This window comes from Oncorhynchus nerka, linkage group LG7, assembly GCF_034236695.1.
Source record: "Oncorhynchus nerka isolate Pitt River linkage group LG7, Oner_Uvic_2.0, whole genome shotgun sequence".
Taxonomy (NCBI): Eukaryota; Metazoa; Chordata; class Actinopteri; order Salmoniformes; family Salmonidae; genus Oncorhynchus; species Oncorhynchus nerka.
The window spans coordinates 57,610,778-57,629,077 of NC_088402.1; the positions used below are offsets into that span (position 1 = coordinate 57,610,778).

Sequence of the window (18,300 nt, forward strand, 5' to 3'; positions counted from 1 at the left end):
TCAACCAGAGCTGTAATGTTCATTTTTATACCATAAACTGCCTCCAATGATGACTGACTTCCTTATAAGAACTGTAACTCAAGATTGTTGCGTTTATATTTTTGTCCAGTATAATGTTGTATTAATGTAAAGAGTTTGAGTTTGATATAATGCACAAAAAGTGACAACACCTTTACCTATTGATATGCTTCATGTACAGATTCCTGTTTTGATTGATACATATCAAAACAGGAGCTACCTGCTCCAAAGCCTGATGCAGAGTGTCTATGGACATTTGTGTGAGTAAAGAGTGCCAGGATGTAACACCAGAAAAGGTGGCTAATTGATTCCAATTCTATGTGTGTTTACGTGTGTGAATGTGTGTTCGAATATCCTCATTATCAAGTGTGTGTGCGTGTTACCAAGCTGTGGCAACACACACATGCAGACAGGCAGTGGTGTGGATGGGGTAGACTTAGCGAAAGGATGTGCGGTCGGTGTCTGACTCTATGGGCATGTTCGGGCCTGCGTCCTGACTGTGAGAGGCTAATAGCTGGGAAGAGCAACTCCTGACACGCTGGGATGCAGAGCATGCTCCGGCCTGTCCCTTCCTCATCCCAATCCACACCCAGCCGAGTGGCGGAGCATTGTCGGAGCATTGTCGGAGCATCGGGAGCGCCGATGGGTCGTTATTGGAAAAGGGCTGAGGCGTTAGATGTCATTTTCATCCCATCATGACACTTCTTGCTCTGAGAGCTCCAGGAATGTTTGAAGTTTTGGAGGCAAAGGGCTCATTTGAAGGATGGATGGTGCATGCTTGGGAGCAATTATCCCTAATACAGAATAATGTGTTGTTTACCAGACAGACACCCAAGACACCCATAACAGCAGCTATGAGATCACTTGTAAATAGAGTGGCTTAAAGTAATCTTGGGTAGATTCGTTCAGTGTGAATAATCATGATGGGGGTTTTTATGAAACACAAGGTATTCTTTGTGTTGTGTTGTGCCTTCTATTCCACCTACAGTACCCAAAGCAGGTGTCAACTCCCTCAAATAGCCAATACTGCAGTCTAAAACTGATGACTGCTGTCAGTCAAGTAGTTAGTGTATTCAATTCAATGTTCATTCCCAAGGACAGATTGTTACTGGGCTGTAAATGGCAACAACATGGTAACCATAGCCTACAATACATAAGACCGTACAGACTCCACACAGACACAACAGCACTCCAAATCCTCATCAGTCCAGGTAAAAGAGAACATTTTAAAGTGAAGTGTCATTGAAAAGGTCCTATTGGCAAGGGCAACTCATTGGAGTGGCAATGTCACCTTTTAATACATTTTTTAACACATAACGAGCTGCTTGCAAACACAAACCAAGTCTGTCTGAACAGCAGCCATAGTATTTAAGGAGTTAATCTCTCCAAAGCCCAGTGCCTCCTACAGTAGCTGAGAGGTGACGGCCAAAACTAGGTGGTGAAGTCAATATGCCCCTATGCCATTCCCCATAGCCTGGGCCCCCACAAGCCTGCAACCACCCAGCCTCTTCTCCTACCTTAACCCTTTCAAGTCCACCACACAGTGTCTCAACTCCCCACAGACACTGATCCCCAAGCCGATTCATGTTCAAGCACGGGCCCGACGCAGGATTAAAGGTGTTACACACTCTCCTGCCATTTTGGGAATCCCCCTGCATTAGAAGCAACTCTTTCATTCCTATCGGCTTGACGGTAAGCTATTTTCTTTTCAGAAACTCACGCTTGACATGTTACTAGTAGCCCAAAAAAGCATTTGCGATGCAAATGGTCCACGAATGGACTTGACAAACATTGTTACGTCCTGTCTTGGGGGTTTCTTTGATTTGTTGTCCTACTCGAGTACAAATGCTCCTTTTGTTTAGTGCTTTGGGTAGGAGTTGCCTGTGGGCACAGATCTAGGATCAGTTTACTGTCTCCCAAATCCAAACCATAACCATTAGAGGAGAGAGAATGCTAAACTGACCTTGGTGCTTAGTATAGAGGTATAATCCTGAATCCATAAATATGTCATTTACATAAGTATACACACCTCTGAGTCAATACTTTGTAGAAGCACCTTTGGCAGCGATTATAGCTGTGAGTCTTTCTGGGTAAGTCTCTAAGAGCTTTCCACACCTGGATTGTGCAACATTTGCCCATGACTCTTTTCAGAATTCTTCAAGCTCTGTCAAATTGGTTGTTGAGCATTGCTAGACAACCATTTTCAGGTCTTGCAATAGATTTTCAAGTAGATTTAAGTCGAAACTGTAACTCGGCCACTCAGGAACTTTCATTGTCTTCTTGGTAAGCAACTCCAGTGTTGATTTGGTCATGAGTTTTAGGTTATTGTCCTGCTGAAAAGTGAATTAATCTCCCAGTGTCTGGCGGAAAGCTCCATTCCTTTATTTTTTTATCCTGAAATATTACGCAGTCTTTAACGATGACTAGAATACCGATAACATGATTTTTGCCACCACTAGACTTGAAAATATCGAGAGTGGTACTCATTAATGTGTTGTATTGGATTTGCCCCAAATATTTTTTTGCAATATTACTTTAGTGCCTTGTTGCTAACAGGATGCATGTTTTGTAATATTTTTATTCTGTACAGGCTTCCTTCTTTTCACTCTGTCATTTAGGTTAGTATTGTGGAGTAACTACAATGTTGTTGATCTATCCTCAGTTTTTAATTAACCTAATGACAGAGTGAATGATAAATGATTAACACCTGTTAATGTTTTAAAGTCACCATTGGCCTCATGGTGAAAACCCTGAGTGGTTTCCTTCCTCTCCGGCAACTGAGTTGGGAAGGACCTCTGTATCTTTGTCGTGACTGGGTGTATTGATACACCATCCAAAGTGTAATTAATAACTTCAGCTGGCTCAAAGGGATATTCAATGTCTGCTGTTTTACCCGACTACCAATAGGAGCACTTCCTTGCGAGGCATTGGAAAACCTCCCTGGTCTTTGTGGTTGAATATGTGTTTAAATGTACTGCTCGACTGAGGGAACTTACAGATAATTGTATGTGGGGTACAGAGATGAGGTAGTCATTCAAAAATAATGTTAAACACTATTATTGCAGACGGTCGAGACAACTTATTATGTGATTTGTTAAGCACATTTTTACTCCTGAACGTATTGAGGCTTGCCATAACAAAGGAATTACTTATTGACTCAAGACATTTCAGATTTTCGCTTTTTATTAATTTAGAACATTTTAGAAAAATATTATTCCACTTTGACATTATGGGGTATGTGTGTAAGCCAGTGACAAAAAAAATCAAAATGTTTTATTAATTTAAAATTCATGATGTAACACATAGAAATGTGGAAAAGTTCAAGGGGTGTGACTGCTTTTTGAAGGCACTGTATATTTACGTGAATCCAAACATCTATTCTTCATTTGTCTGTCTAGAACAAATTGAGAACAACTTTTTTTGTAACATTCATATTTCAGTTGGATACCATTCATATTCTAATTCCATATTTTATAATAGGGGACCAATTATAACAATCATCCCAGACTTTTACAAATCCACTTTTTCTGCGAGGTCATCTTCTTTCCCCTAAGCATTTGCTATACAAAATGATGAATTAATGTAATAACAGGGTATATTTTCACACCGTGATACTTAACATTGTTCTCCCACTCTGTCTAACTACTGCGTTCAGGTAACAATACTGCTTTAATTGTTCCGTCAGGCAGACACGCAAGGCAAGGCAGTTTAGTGCAGGGTGTAAGGACTCTCCCTGTACTACCTTAAAGGCCCACTCTGTGATATTTACGGTCATTTTTTTTGTATGTATATCAAAGGGACAATCTGTGATTTGTAAATCAATTTTTGTACTTTGAAATAATGAAATGTATACCCATTGATTCTTGAAGAATATAACTTACCAATGCGTCACAAACTTCAACTGTCAGAACCCCAAATATAAGCTTGCTTTACTCCATTGTTTGTAGACAATATAATTGTGAACAAACACTGTATAGCCTCAAAACATGGTTAGAACTATAATTTTGATATCACGGATGGTCAGTCCTTGCATCCATAGATCTGTCTATGAATTTGAGAATGGTTACACAGCAGTCCTTCAGCTGTACCAAAACAGTGGTGGGTAAACTCTTTGTTATTGTTTGAACTGCAGATTGCCCCTTTAATTATATAAATGCATTGATTCTTGAAGAATAGGAATTTGAGAGTAGTTGGTTTACATTTCTCCAGCCCCATCGCTCAGCTTAATAGAAAATCAAGTGGAGGGGCAACCATTTTGTGATTTTTCAAATAAAACAGTGGGCCTGTAAGGAGTGTATTACTCAGTGTGTATCACCCTGTGTGTGTGCTGCTCAGTCAAGTCGTTTTCTGTCTCTACTTGAATATCGCCCGACCTCAAGTCCTCAGGTAGAAGTGTTTCGGATTTGTAACAACAGTTCATCCGTTCTCATTCAACATAAGGTGATGGATTCCAACTATCAATCATACAAACTATAGAATATAAGAAACCAAACACTAACACCAATTCTGCAATTACAGTAGGCTCCTCTCCTAAAAGCTGTCAAAGGAAGGGCCCATAGATTATCCTGATGTAAAAAGAAAACATTGGCCCCTGTAAATTGTCTAGTTACAACAACGGAGCTGGTGTTTTCCGAGTGTGTCCTCAGTCGCCATGAGACAGGTAAGGGAAAAAGCTTGTGTCAAAGAACAGTTGACAGACACATTGGAGAGGAAGCCTATGTGTGGGGACAGAGTGGAGCCCCGGAGCGACGCGGGTGACAGCCAAGAGAAGGGCTGAAGAAAGACGTAACGCGGTGGTGGGTCAGAAGGCAGCGCCTCAGTGGCCGGGGGATCCTTTTACAGATCCTTACTGCCATCGAGCCCTGAATAAAGTCCCCCACGCTTGAGTACGCTTGACAGACACAGCCAAAAAGCCCCCACAGGCAAGGAAACACAGGTTCACGTTTCAAACAGAGGTCAACTCTGTAACAATCCGGGGCGACACCTTTCGGGAGGCAACTCTTTTTCAGCTCAGACAAATCACATCGCGGCAGCTCCCGTTTCAAGTGTCTTTAGATACATTCCTATACTGTCGATTTAGTTTGGATTGGGTGTATGTCAAATACATACATGTCATTATAATTCTTCAGGTGAAACAAATGTGAATATTGATATATGTTCCCAGGTATTCCCAGGTATTCCCTTAATATTAATGGAGAAAGTGACTTTCTTTAACAGGAATCCTATCTTGCAACAGATAGCACAAAAGAGGTAAAAAACAAACAAACCAGGATTGACTTTTAAACTAACATTCTTAATCAGTTACTATAGTATATTGAAAATCATTAAACATGTACAACCATTCATTGTTGTTCAGAGCTGTATTTGTCAGGCGCTACAAAGTAATTGTCCCCCCGACAAAAATCTCTTCCACTCTGCACGCCCACTTTGTTTGACACGTGTTGCATGCACCTAAATGGAAGCATTTTGGATTGAGTCGTATGTACTGAACCTTTTTAGTCATGCTTGTGGTATGGTATCAATAACAGATCAGTTCTGGGATGAAGAAAGTAACAACAGAACTAACTCTCAATCACCTGAAAAACAGATCACTGTCTTATACTGATACTAGAATAGTTTGGTCAGTGTCTGCTCTTTGAACGCATGAAGAGTCAAAACACACAGATTCCCGCAACTCAGTCTTCTGTCACAGGAGTGGTTGCAGCCATAGACATAAATATATCCTTGGTTGCAGCCAACAACCCATCTCATCAAGAGAACTTCACTGATCTAATGCAGCAATGTCAGTCCGTTCTCAGGGAAAGTAGCACCTTAGCCAGCACCTTTAGGTTTTACATTACCTTTTAGTCTAGGGAAGACCGAGACACCGAAACAGACAATAAAATGAAAAACTAGGGAGAGCAGAATAAAGAGAGAGAAAGAGACAGTCAGACAGAGACAAAACAACCCCTCGCCGTCCCGTTAGCTTGTAACGTTTGCGTGCGCATGTATGTCTGCCGTGTGTGTACGTCGACATGATCTGAAACTCACCGTCCAGGTGGCGGACTTGGCAGTACTGGACTGCTGGAAGGTGACCTCGAAGCAGTGGGGTCCAGGATAGTCGGTGTTTGACGGGATAGCTGGCGCCGGCGACAGGCCGTCAAATGTGCTGTTGGGCTGCGAGTAGGGGGACGGCGTCGGCACTGCAGACGTGTTCTCCCCCGAGCTGTAGGGGCTGGTGGACGCCGCTCGCTGGCTCCCCAGGTTCGCCTCCATGCTGCTGCTCAACAGGTTGTACTGGGACTGCACAGAGGGAAGGAGGGCGGGAGGGAAAGGAGGAGGGAGGGAGGAGGAAATTGTTAAGGAAAAGGTAAGGCCCAACCTGGAGAGACATACAGGGATTTTTGGGCTCATCGGGGGGTTCAGATTACAACACTCAAAGGAAGGGTTTTTGGAGGGGTAGGGAGGGATAGGAATTGTTGAGGTGTGTGTAAAACAAGGAAAATTCAAACAAGTGGGGACCTTTCGCCAGTCCCCACAAGGAAAAATGCTATTTTAGGCTTCGGGGTTAGGTTCAGGGTTAGAAGTTAGAGAAAATAGGATTTTAAATTTGAATTTTTTGTTTGGTCCCCACAAGGATAGTAAAACAAACGTGTGTGTGTGTAGACCCCCACCCTGTATCCCCCCCAGGGGGGGCTGGGTGAGGTTGTAAAACATCAATGTAATCTGTGATCTGCCTAATTGCCTGCCAGTGCCATCTCCATGGGGAAATGTGTAACTGTGGTGAGAAACTTCAGATCACTAGCCAAACTATCTGCACATGGAGGGAAAAGCCTGAAGAAAACAATCTTCTAATACTCCATTTACAGACAACCTCAAAATCATCAATAATCAGAGAGGGAAAGCCTCTAGCCATAATAAAGTCTACACAAAGTCGCCAACTCGTGCAGTAACTACTGTACTTGATTGAAGATTAGCACACAACTGATAATTATCAGTCATCAATATAAGCAATATCATTTTGCAATGGAGTGTGGAATACTGTGGAGAAATACATTCAAAAAAATAAATAAAATGTCTTTCCCCACCTGATCTCCCTTCACAACCCCTGGACAATCAAAACACTACTACTGCAATGAACTGGGCAAAACACAGGTATACAAGACAAGGTTGAACACACAGACATAAAATCAAAACACCAAGAGTTACCTTCTTTTTCACGTAGTACATCCTTCCAACCGGCTGTATTCACTTTCACAACACAAACTCCTAAGTCAGAAGTTTCAGAGCAAAATAAAGCAAGAAGAAAAAGGAAGCATAGCCTGTAGGATCGGTAGAGTGGTGTGCATCGATGGGAGAGAGTTGTGTCCAAACACAGCAGCACCCCTTCTCAAAGACCCTTTAATGGCAAAGGTTAGGAAAAAAAACCCACTGACAGAAAGAACGACAGGGGATGAACTGAGAGAGAGGGAAAGAAAGAGGGAGAGAGACCCAAAAAATTGTGCCAGTGTTCTAATTACAGCATGCCTGGACTCAGACGACAACATCAGCGCAAGTATGCACACGCTGGAGAATGCATAGTGAAGACCCGCACAGCTAGGATAAACATTGTCTGTCTGACATTTGTCCCAGAGAGAAAGAGAGACCGAGGGGAATGAGGAAAACACTAAAAAAGTATAGGAGTCGGGCTCAAAGGTCACAGGAGGGGAGATAGTGGTGCGCCCATATAAGGACAGTGCATAGGATTGTCTGTGAGGCAGGCGGCCCATGTCATATCAATACTGAGTTGAATTCACACATTTTGACTGGGGTTTGTTGTTGTCAAGCAGCGGGTTGTGGTTCCCTAAGTGTTTAAAACAATGATGTCTCATCGAAAGTCATTTTGATTCCCCCCGTACAGGAAAAACCAAACAGTAGGCCTATTTCTAGCCAGAACCTAGGCATTCACCACTGGATCATGCACCATTTGAGGAACTTACACCAGACAGACACTACACTCTCAGAAAAAAGGGTTCCAATAGGGTTCTTCGGCTGTCTCCATAGGAGAACCCTTTTTGGTTTCAGGTAGAACCCTTTTGGGTTCCGTCTGTGGAAAGGGTTCTACATGGAACCCAAAGGGATGAACTAACATTCTTAATCAGGAACCAAAAATTGTTATTTTCCTTTGGGGACAGCCGAAGAACCCTTTTAGGTTATAGAGAGCCCTTTTTTCCCCCTAAGAGTGTACCTGGCATGCAACTATAAAGACCCATTCCTGATTAAACCAGGCTTGGGCTGGATGTATAGTTCAAGGCTTGCTCTGAACATTGGTAAAAGCCAGTGGTTTCCTATAACAGCCTGTATGAATGAATGCCTATAAATGCATTCATAATTTGTAGTACACAAAGACGGTTCATAGAAAGTGTTCTTAATATTTTTTTTTACTGTTAATACTATGCAACATGTATCTATTTGAGAGACCTTGGTTCGTAAAGGGAGTTTCCACTATAGTGAGACAAGTCCAGCTGTTGTTGTCATCTCTAGAAAACATTTTAGACAAGTTCATCTGAGGAACATACTGTAGTCACAGAGGTAACCACACACACTTGCACCCACACACACACACACACACACACACACACAGGTGTGCTATGTCATAATGTCTCAGCGTGATCTATAACAAGTTGAAACAGAGCAAAAGCCTCCAGTGTGTGTGTGTTAGAATAGTGCACTCCCGGTGACCTACTGTTTGCGTCCTGAGCTAATCACAGCATCTAAAAACGTTCCATCTATCTTCTTATCAATTTACTGCGTTGAAATAACACACTGGGTACACACTGGTTAAATCAATATTGTTTTCAAGTCATTTCAATTAAATTACAATGAACTAATGTGGAATAGACATTGAATTGACACATGTGGCCCAGTGAGAAGACACAATAAAAATACAATAAATATCCCTACCAATCAGGATGCAATGAAAAATGCATTTCATGGCATCATGCGTTTTGTTGCATGTCTGGACTAAGCAGAATATTTGGGAGGAGTAGATTAGCGCCTGGTAACTGCTACATCACCAATTTGGTCTAAACTCTGATCATGAAGTCATGAATGTCTGCCCCCTATTGGGAGGAAATGGGAAGTGGCAGTAAAGAGGATAAGGTTAAGATTTGGGAAGGTAAACTGATCCAAGATCTGCACCTAGGGGTAATTTAACCCCAGCGCCAGTAAAGAGTGTTTGTTATACTGGGGTAGTTAGAAGTTTCCCCTAACTGCTGGTCCAGGAACAGCGTTTTTCTTTGACCATCCTAATGATTATGTTTATGATTTCTTACTCATTAATTAATTAATTATTCTCTGTTCGTGAAAAACATCCGATGTGAGATATTTTGTTGTTGTTGTGAATTTAACTAGGCAAGTCAGTTAAAAATAAATTCTTATTTACAATGACCGCTTACTCCGGCCAAACCCGGATGACGCTGGGACAATTGTGCGCTGCTCTATGGGATGCCCAATCATGATGCAGCCTGGATTCAAACCAGGTACTGCAGTGACACCTCTTGTACTGAGATGAAGTGTCTTAGACCACTGTGCCACTCGGGATTCATGGAATTCACACAACAAATAATTGTGTGCATTGAAATATTGATCTTCAAGACTGTTATTGTGAACACCTGTGACAACCAGTCCCATGATATCAGAACTGGAATGGTGACTATAATTCTTTATAGCAAACTCTATATCCCCCATCTACCCAATAAAGCCAAAAGAGCGTACCAATGTCAATACAGTTGAGAAATATACCAACAATATGAATGGACTCCAGTAAGTAAGCATTTCACGGTAAGGTGTTGTATTCAGAGCATGTGACATAAAATTGGATTGGATTTGAAGTATAGTTAAATCCATGAGATATATCTTTTGTAATATTACAGTAAAATGACACTAGTCATCTATCATGTTAGTTACTCTGTGATAAATCTTAAATAGTATTTACACAAAAAGCAAAAGAACAGGAGGCATCCGACCTATCATTGACCCCCTTACATCTTCATCCGCCTACCCTACTTGAATAACAAGTCGACACAAATTATGGTTCTGAGTAACCGTACTACAGAACAATACTGTGACTGATTCCCAAATAAAACCAACGACACAATCCAACCAAAAATAAGTTCTCCTCGTAAAAATGACACATCAAAATGACATCCACACAGGTGTGTAGACTAAAACAGATATATATACTGCATAATAGCAGAAATAAAAGTCACAGACACCTTACCGTGGTGTAGTGCTGCCCGGGGTCACTAACATACAACATTTTAGATGTCCTGTAGAGAGCAGAGGGCGGTCGTAAGGAGAATGGTGCTCCCCTGACCGGGTGGTCATAGATGGAACTGGGAGAAGGGGAGCGGTAAGGTCAGGTGTGATCAGGTGCGGTCACTGCTATGAACCACACTAGTCATCTTTCAGATCCACAGGGCAGGTGAACCGCTCACTAGAACCCGGGTTGGGTCGTGATGGAGGAACGACGTATGACGGTTCATTCGCTTCTTTTGACCTGCCTCTGCTGCTGGTCTTGTCTCGGCCCTCTCAACTAGTTCTGCATCTAACAACAAATGTAAGGACCTCCCATTTTTTTTTCTCTCATGACTATTCATTAACTAGCAAGGCAAGTCCAGGCTTGCCCAGTGACATATTGGATCAGTCCAATATTGTACATCAGATGGCTCGTTTGTAATTGAATGACTTGTCCTCTTCTCATAGATTTTGGTCGTGTGAGCATCGTTTGGTGTTCAGGTAAAACAACACACTCTCTAGTCCATTAGTGCCTTCCTCATAAAGCACTGACAAGGTATCTGTTTGCCAAACACATTGAAAAATAATTGAAGTCGTCTGTTTACAATAGAGAGATGTGTCTAAACATTTAGAAAATAATGTTATGGCAGTTTCTAGACTGTTGCAGCTGTTTTAGACACACACACACACACGCTACAGATGGCTGAGCAGAAGTTTGTGTGTGGGGCTTGGCTTGCTGCTCTCTAATTAAGGTGTTAACCTCCCCCTAATCCCAGACCACTCACCACAGAGTACTGAGGGAGGGAAAGGGCTCCGGAGGAGAGGGAAATGAGGAGGGAATCTCTACTTCAATGGAGGGAAAACCACGCCCCACCAATACAGGAACAACCCTGACCTGATACCGGCTAGTCTGTTATTGTCCACGCATGTCACGCCGCCACAAAGTCAACGTGAAAACAAAAGCATTAATCCATTCTAAAATACTAGTCCAGTATATAAACGGAGTGGACATGCGTTTTTAATTTTCTTATTTTACAAATGCAAGTAAGTTAAGAACAAATTCTTATTTTCAATGATGGCCAAGGAACAGTGGGTTAACTGCCTTGTTCAGGGGTAGAACGACAGATTTTTACCTCGTCAGCTCGGGGATTTGATCTTGCAACCTTTCGGTTACTGGTTCAACGCTCTAGCTACTAGATGAAGTGTACATGACATAGACTAACCAGGTGAATCCAGGTGAAAGCTATGATCCCTTATTGATGTCACTTGTTAAATTCAATCAGTGTAGATGAAGGGGAGGAGACTGGTTTAAAGAAGGATTTTTAAGCCTTGAGATGATTGAGATATTGATTATGTGTGCCATTCAGAGGGTTAATGGGCAAGACAAAAGATTGAAGTGCCTTTGAACGGGGTATGGTAGTAGGTACCAGGCGCACTGGTTGTGTCAAGAACTGCAACGCTGCTGGGTTTTTCATGCTCAACAGTTTCCTGTGTGTATTAAGGACAGTCCACCACCCAATGGACATCCAGCCAACTTGACACAACTGTGTGAAGCGTTGGAGTCAACATGGGCCAGCATCCCTGTGGAATGCTTTCGACACCTTGTAGAGTCCATGCCCCGACCAATTGAGGCTGTTCTGAGGGGAAAATGGGGTGCAACTCAATATCAAGGTGTTCCTAATGTTTTGTACACGCAGTGTATGGTGGTAATTTCACTCGTCTGTATTTTAACGTATTTCTTCTTGTGAGGACTAAATCTTATCATAACTCAAACTTCCTCAAATCTCATGATTTTATGCACATTTTTGAAAGTTAGGACTCAGCCCTTACAGTGTGTTGTTAATTGAATTCAACTGCAATTTAATTCACAATTTAACTAGACTTTCTCTTCCTACCATGACGTTGTCGTTCATGTCCCTCATGTGGTAGATGTCCATGCAGACCTCTGTAGCGTTACTGGGGGTGCTGGTGGAGGGAGCCTGCCTCTCCCCAGAGTGACCCCCATGGGGGAGCTCAAAGTAGGTGGTGTCCGGTTCTCTGGGGGGGTCAACAGAGACACAGTCTGATCAAACACTTCTCACTCAGATCCAAAGACCAGGATCCATCATCACTCACATATGAACAAACTGACCAAAATCAAAGAAAGAGAATGGCCCCAATTTAATCTCTCGTGGGCAGAGTATGCGTGTTAACCAAGAGAATCTGTCAAGGCTGTAATCGAATGGCTGAGATAACTAGCAGCAGTAGTTCCTGTGTTTGTGTTTTCATCATTGATTATTTGGACGAATCAGGATTGGGCGAAGGCGGTGCTTTAAATCTTTGAGTGGTGATTTCAAGCCTGTGTGCGCAGTAGTTAATTAGCGGAAGGGGGGGGCATTGTCTGAAAGTTTATTTTTGCAACTTCCTCTCTTGCACAACCCAAAACCCTCAACTGTTAACACATTTGGACCCAGAAGCAGAGCTGGTAGAAAACTTGTGGCGACACAGCATTAGCCTCCGGTATTGTTCAATCTGGTGTAACGCCGCCAAGCAGCAGCACCGACCGCCTGCATTTTTTCAGGTTCCAGTTCAGCAATTACCTGCTCTGTCGCAGTCTACCATTGAAAACTACACGCAGCAAAGTTGTGCTATTTGTATTTGAGCAATATGATTGGCCATTCATTCAAGCACTACTACGCTCCCGCGAATCACATTTCGAGCAGTACAGAAGTTGATAGCTACCTTCACACAGCACACGCAAGCTGTCCTGAGCAAAAAGAAGCATCCATCATCTACTCACTGAGCTTGTTTATTATATGAAAGTGATTTACAAAAGTAAACCCTCAATAGTGAGCACACTAGCAATATGCTGGCTACTGTTGATAGTCTGCTAAAAGAAAACTATAAAAATACCCTTTAGCATGTGTCTTGGCTAGCCTACCGTAGCCAGGTCCTATCTTAAAAGGGCAGCATCTTATTTTGCGATGTAAAAAATGATATTCTAAATTGAATGCAATTGTAAAGAATAGAGTAATGACTTACATTGTTAAATTATATTAACCTCTAAATGTCTAAGCCATTGTTATTTTTTTAATAAGCTAACAAATGGACTTGTTTTAAGATGGTCATACGATGGATAATTTACCTATTTGATATTGAATTTTAGGACCCCTTTAGTTATCAAAAAAAATGTAACAAATTATTTAATAAAGTATTGAATTTGGTCTTCACCGCTATGGCCCATAGAAACGCATTGAATATAACATTCATAAATGGCAAAAAAACTGTAAAAAATAAGTGTCTGTCCTACTGTATATCTAGGAGATCTAGGAAAGCTCAGGATATGTTTTAGTTTAGTTTTTTAAACATATATTTAACACTTTATTTTTTGGGGCACAAAACTACCTCCATACTTCCATTCATTTGTATGGGTTACCTTCAGACGAGTCCTGTGAGCAAAACAGAACGCCATCGTGTTCGTGAGAGTCTCCCGTTTCCACAGAGGGGTCATATTAGTTTGTAGCCCAAACGGTTCAGATGCTACAGACAGAAGTTTCCACATCAGCGTTATCGACTTCAGACAAGTCCTTTGGGGCTTAAGAGGGACGTAGAGCAAAACGGAAAACACCATCTTGTTCGTGAAAGTCTTGTCTTTCCATAGAGCGGTCATTATTAGTTTCTAGGCCAAACCTTTCAGACACCACAGATATATATATATATTTTTTTGGGGGGTGGGATTTTACCTCCTTTTCTCCCCAATTTTGTGGTCTCCAATTGTTAGTAGTTACTATCTTGTCTCATCGCTACAACTCCCAGACGGGCTCAGGAGAGACGAAGGTCGAAAGCCATGCGTCCCCCGAAACACAACCCAACCAAGCCTCACTGCTTCTTAACACAGTGCGCATCCAACCCGGAAGCCAGCTGCACCAATGTGTCGGAAACACCTTGCACATGGCGACCTGGTTAGCGTGCACTGCGCCCGGCCCGCCACAGGAGTCGCTAGTGTGCGATGAGACAAGGATATCCCTACCGGGCAAACCCTCCCTAACCCGGACGACGCTAGGCCAATTGTGCGTCGCCCCGGTCACGGCCGGCTGCGACAGAGCCTGGGCGCTAACCCAGAGTCTCTGGTGGCACAGCTAGCACTGCCCTAGACCACTGCGCCACCCGGGAGGCCTCACCACAGATATTTCTGTGAGAAACATAGGCGAATCTAAGAAACATATCTCTAGCTTAAATTTACGGATTCTGATGGGGATTTTTTTATTATGTTCCTTAGATTGTCTTCGTGTCAATAGACTCTTAAGGATTTACAGCTTTTTAATACATATCATAATAACCAAATATAGTCTATTAATAAATATGCAAAAAATGTGTAAGCGAACAATACAATTTAATTTGATTTAATTTGATTTTAATAACTGCATATAGAGAGAAAGCATGCAAACCTACAGTATAGGCCCTGCATGATCCCAATGCATTTAAAAACTACTCAGTGTCCGGGCCAGTTAAAATTCTGTTCTGTCACAGACTACGAATAGGACCCAGAGTTTTACATGACCAGGTCATGAGATCAGGAAAAACTCCAGGCCCCAGAAAAGACACGTACGAATTTTGCCAAACCACTTTTGAAGCTGTGGTGCCACCTCTTTCCAGAAGTAAATAAGAAAGCTGACCAAATTTCACAAGAGTTTACTTCTGGGTAACAGCGATTGCCCCAATTCAATGAATTGCTAATAAGGAAGAAATAGGGCACATTCTGAATGTTTATGACCATCTCTTTTGGCACACATTAGCTGTGGAATAAAATAGCCAACTCACACTTATTTCACAACTCAATTACATTTTTATTAAACGAGCCGAAACACTGCACCAAAAAGTGAAAAAACCCTAGTCGGAATAGATAATGCAATGACATAAAATGACGTTTAAAATGTAATAAGTATCAAGAGAGAAAAGGGAAATTGTCTGGTCCGTTCATGTCTTTACGGTGTGTGTGTGTGTGTGTGTGTGTGTGTGTGTACACTTACAAGGTGTTCCACAGGTGCTCGAAGGTGCTCCCCTCGTCAGCAGCAGTGGGCTGGGACATTTTGGCAGGAGGGTAATCCACCATAGGGCAGATCACTCTGTAGGGGTCAAAGGTCAAATGGAGTTACCGCTGGAGTATCAGGGATATACAGAGGCATGAACTGTCTCTGACACAAAACCCATCAGACTGTTAAACAGCCACCACTAACATTGAGTGGCTGCTGACAACACACTGGCTCAACTCCAGCCACTTTAATAGTGAAAATTGATGGAAAAAATATTTCACTAGCCACTTTAAACAATGCTACTTAATATGTTTACATACCCTACATTACTCATCTCATATGTATATGTATATACTGTACTCTATATCATCTACTGCATCTTTATGTAATACATGTATCACTAGCCACTTTAAACTATGCCACTTTGTTTACATACCCTACATTACTCATATCATATGCATATACTGTACTCTATACCATCTACTCCATCTTGCCTATGCCGTTCTGTACCATCACTCATTCATATATCTTTATGTACATATTCTTTATCCATTTACACTTGTGTGTGTATAAGGTATTCGTTTTGGAATTGTTAGGTTAGATTACTCGTTGGTTATTACTGCATTGTCGGAACTAGAAGCACAAGCATTTCGCTACACTCGCATTAACATCTGCTAACCATGTGTATGTGACAAATACATTTGATTTGATTTAGGTAACATTTAGACTAAAGTAAAGGGTCTATAAGTAGTTGACAGACTGTCATTTTTTAAATATTCAGATATTAACCGTGAAGGGTAGGCTAGGTAAAGAAAAAAGGTTGGGAACCACTGGACGAGCTAAATCATTCCTGTTCACATATGTGAACAAACAGATAACTCACACAAAACCACCACAACTGACTAACCAGGTGGCAATAGGGACTATATGTTTGCCTTTTTTCATATCAAACAAACATTACAACTACATCCTTGAAAGGAGAAGGAAAGGAGAAAGGAAAAACAGATGTGTTGCCAGGGGAAGTGATTCACTCAGGGTAATTTTATCGATTGCCGATAGAGAGTGTAATCACCGAATGGTCTGAGTGTGTTGATGATGTGCTGGGAGTGTGAGTGCGACACACACAAGTGCACACGCACACACACACAGACACACACCCCTGTCTCTTGGTGCTGCTGTTTCCAGGTGTGATCACACCGGGTATGGGCCCAGTAGACTGGCACAGGGGTGTCGGGGGCTCGACATGCCTGGGCCTGCCCGCTCCTCATCGTCTCACCCCAAGAGAGGACCGTGTGCCACGTGGCATCGCACGCAACTTCCTCCTTCCCCTTCCCACTCTAAAGGATGAGGGCCCCACCCCTCTCCCCCATAGGAGGAACTACCAATCAAGTTTAAATATTGAGCTCTGTGGGCTTCGGAGCTGCAATAATGAATCTGTATAGGCCTAAGTAGTGGATATCGATGCATGTATGACTGAAACACGTATGACTTGCAAAATATGACAGATGGCTTGGATCAGAATCTTTGTTTGCTCTGCTGCTAACTGCACTTTGATACAAACAGACCATATTGACACTGACCTCTGATACACTACATGACCAAAAGTACGTGGACACCTGCTCTTCGAACATCTCATTCCATAATCATGGGCATTAATATGGAGTTGGTCCCCCCTTTGCTGCTATAACAGCCTTCACTCTTCTTGGAATGCTTTCCACTAGATGTTGGAACATTGCTGCGGGGACTTTCTTTCATTTAGCCACAATTGCATTAGTGAGGTTGGGCACTGATGTTGGGCGATTAGGCCTGGCTCGCAGTCGGCGTTCCAATTCATCCCAAAGGTTTTCAATGGGGTAGAGGTCAGGGCTCTGTGCAAGCCAGTCAAGTTCTTCCACACTGATCTTGACAAACCACAAAAAGCACATGGACCTCGCTTCGTGTACGGGGGCATTGTCATGCTGAAACAGGAAAGGGTCTTCCTCAAACTGTTGCCACAAAGTTGGACGCACAGAATCGTCTATAATGTAATTGTATGCTGTAGCGTTAAGATTTCCCTTCACTGGAACTAAGGGGCCTAGGCCAAAATATGAGAAAAGGCCCCAGACCATTATTCCTCTTCCACCAAACTTTACAGTTGGCACTATGCATTTTGGCAGGTAGCATTCTCCTGGCATCCGCCAAACACAGATTCGTCCGAACGCGTTTCCCCTGCTCCAGAGTCCATTGGCTGTGAGCTTGACACCGCTCCAGCAGACGCCTGGCATTGACCATGGTGATCTTAGGCTTGTGTGCGGCTGCTCGGCCATGGAAACCTATTTCATGAAGCTCCCGACGAAACAGTTATTGTGCTGACGTTGCTTCCAGAGGCAGTTTGGAACTAGGTAGCAAATGTTGCAACCGAGGACAGATGATTTTTACACGCTATGCACTCAAGCGATCCCATTCTGTGAGCTTGTGTGACCTACCACTTCGCGGTTGAGCCGTTGTTGCTCCTATACGTTTCCACTTCACAATAACAGCACTTACAGTTGACCGGGGTAGCACTAGCAAGGCAGACTTTTGACAAACTGACTTGTTGGAAAGGTGGCATCTTATGACGGTGCCACGTTGAAAGTCAATGAGCTCTTCAGTTAGGCCAATCGACTGCCAATATTTGTCTATGGAGATTGCATGGCTGTGTGCTCGATTTTATACACCTATTAGCAACATGTGAGGATGAAATAGCCGAATCCAATCATTTGAAGCGGTGTCCAAGTACTTCTTGTATATATAGTGTAGGTGTTTCATAGATCAAGTAATCAAAGCCTATACAATGCAATGGACAACAAAACAAACCAAAAGTGACCTTTGCTGTTTAAGCAGATGGGTATGCTAATGATAAAAAAATCCAGACAAAGCCATGATTTAGTAAACAACAACAAACACTTCAAATAAGCACTGATCAAATCAGCATATTGACAAAAGAATTATGTCAAAAGCATGGTGTAAAAGCTACATCATGTCCTGTTATATC

General features: G+C 42.4%; 1 protein-coding gene across 2 annotated transcripts in view; it reads right to left on the bottom strand.

Annotated features, from left to right (window-relative positions):
* The window catches only part of tp73 (tumor protein p73), a 46,701-nt gene that overhangs the window by 16,366 nt on the left and 12,035 nt on the right, over window positions 1–18,300 (bottom strand). The window contains exons 2-4 of one of the 2 annotated variants that reach the window (XM_029664255.2): window positions 15,285–15,380; window positions 12,171–12,312; window positions 6,049–6,300 (exon numbers count right to left, since the gene is read on the bottom strand). In XM_029664255.2, coding sequence (XP_029520115.2) covers window positions 6,049–6,300; window positions 12,171–12,312; window positions 15,285–15,380 — 490 coding nt within the window. Of the gene's footprint in view, window positions 1–6,048; window positions 6,301–7,206; window positions 7,615–12,170; window positions 12,313–15,284; window positions 15,381–18,300 lie in introns of those variants that run through there. The other variant, XM_029664257.2, reaches the window with a different exon arrangement.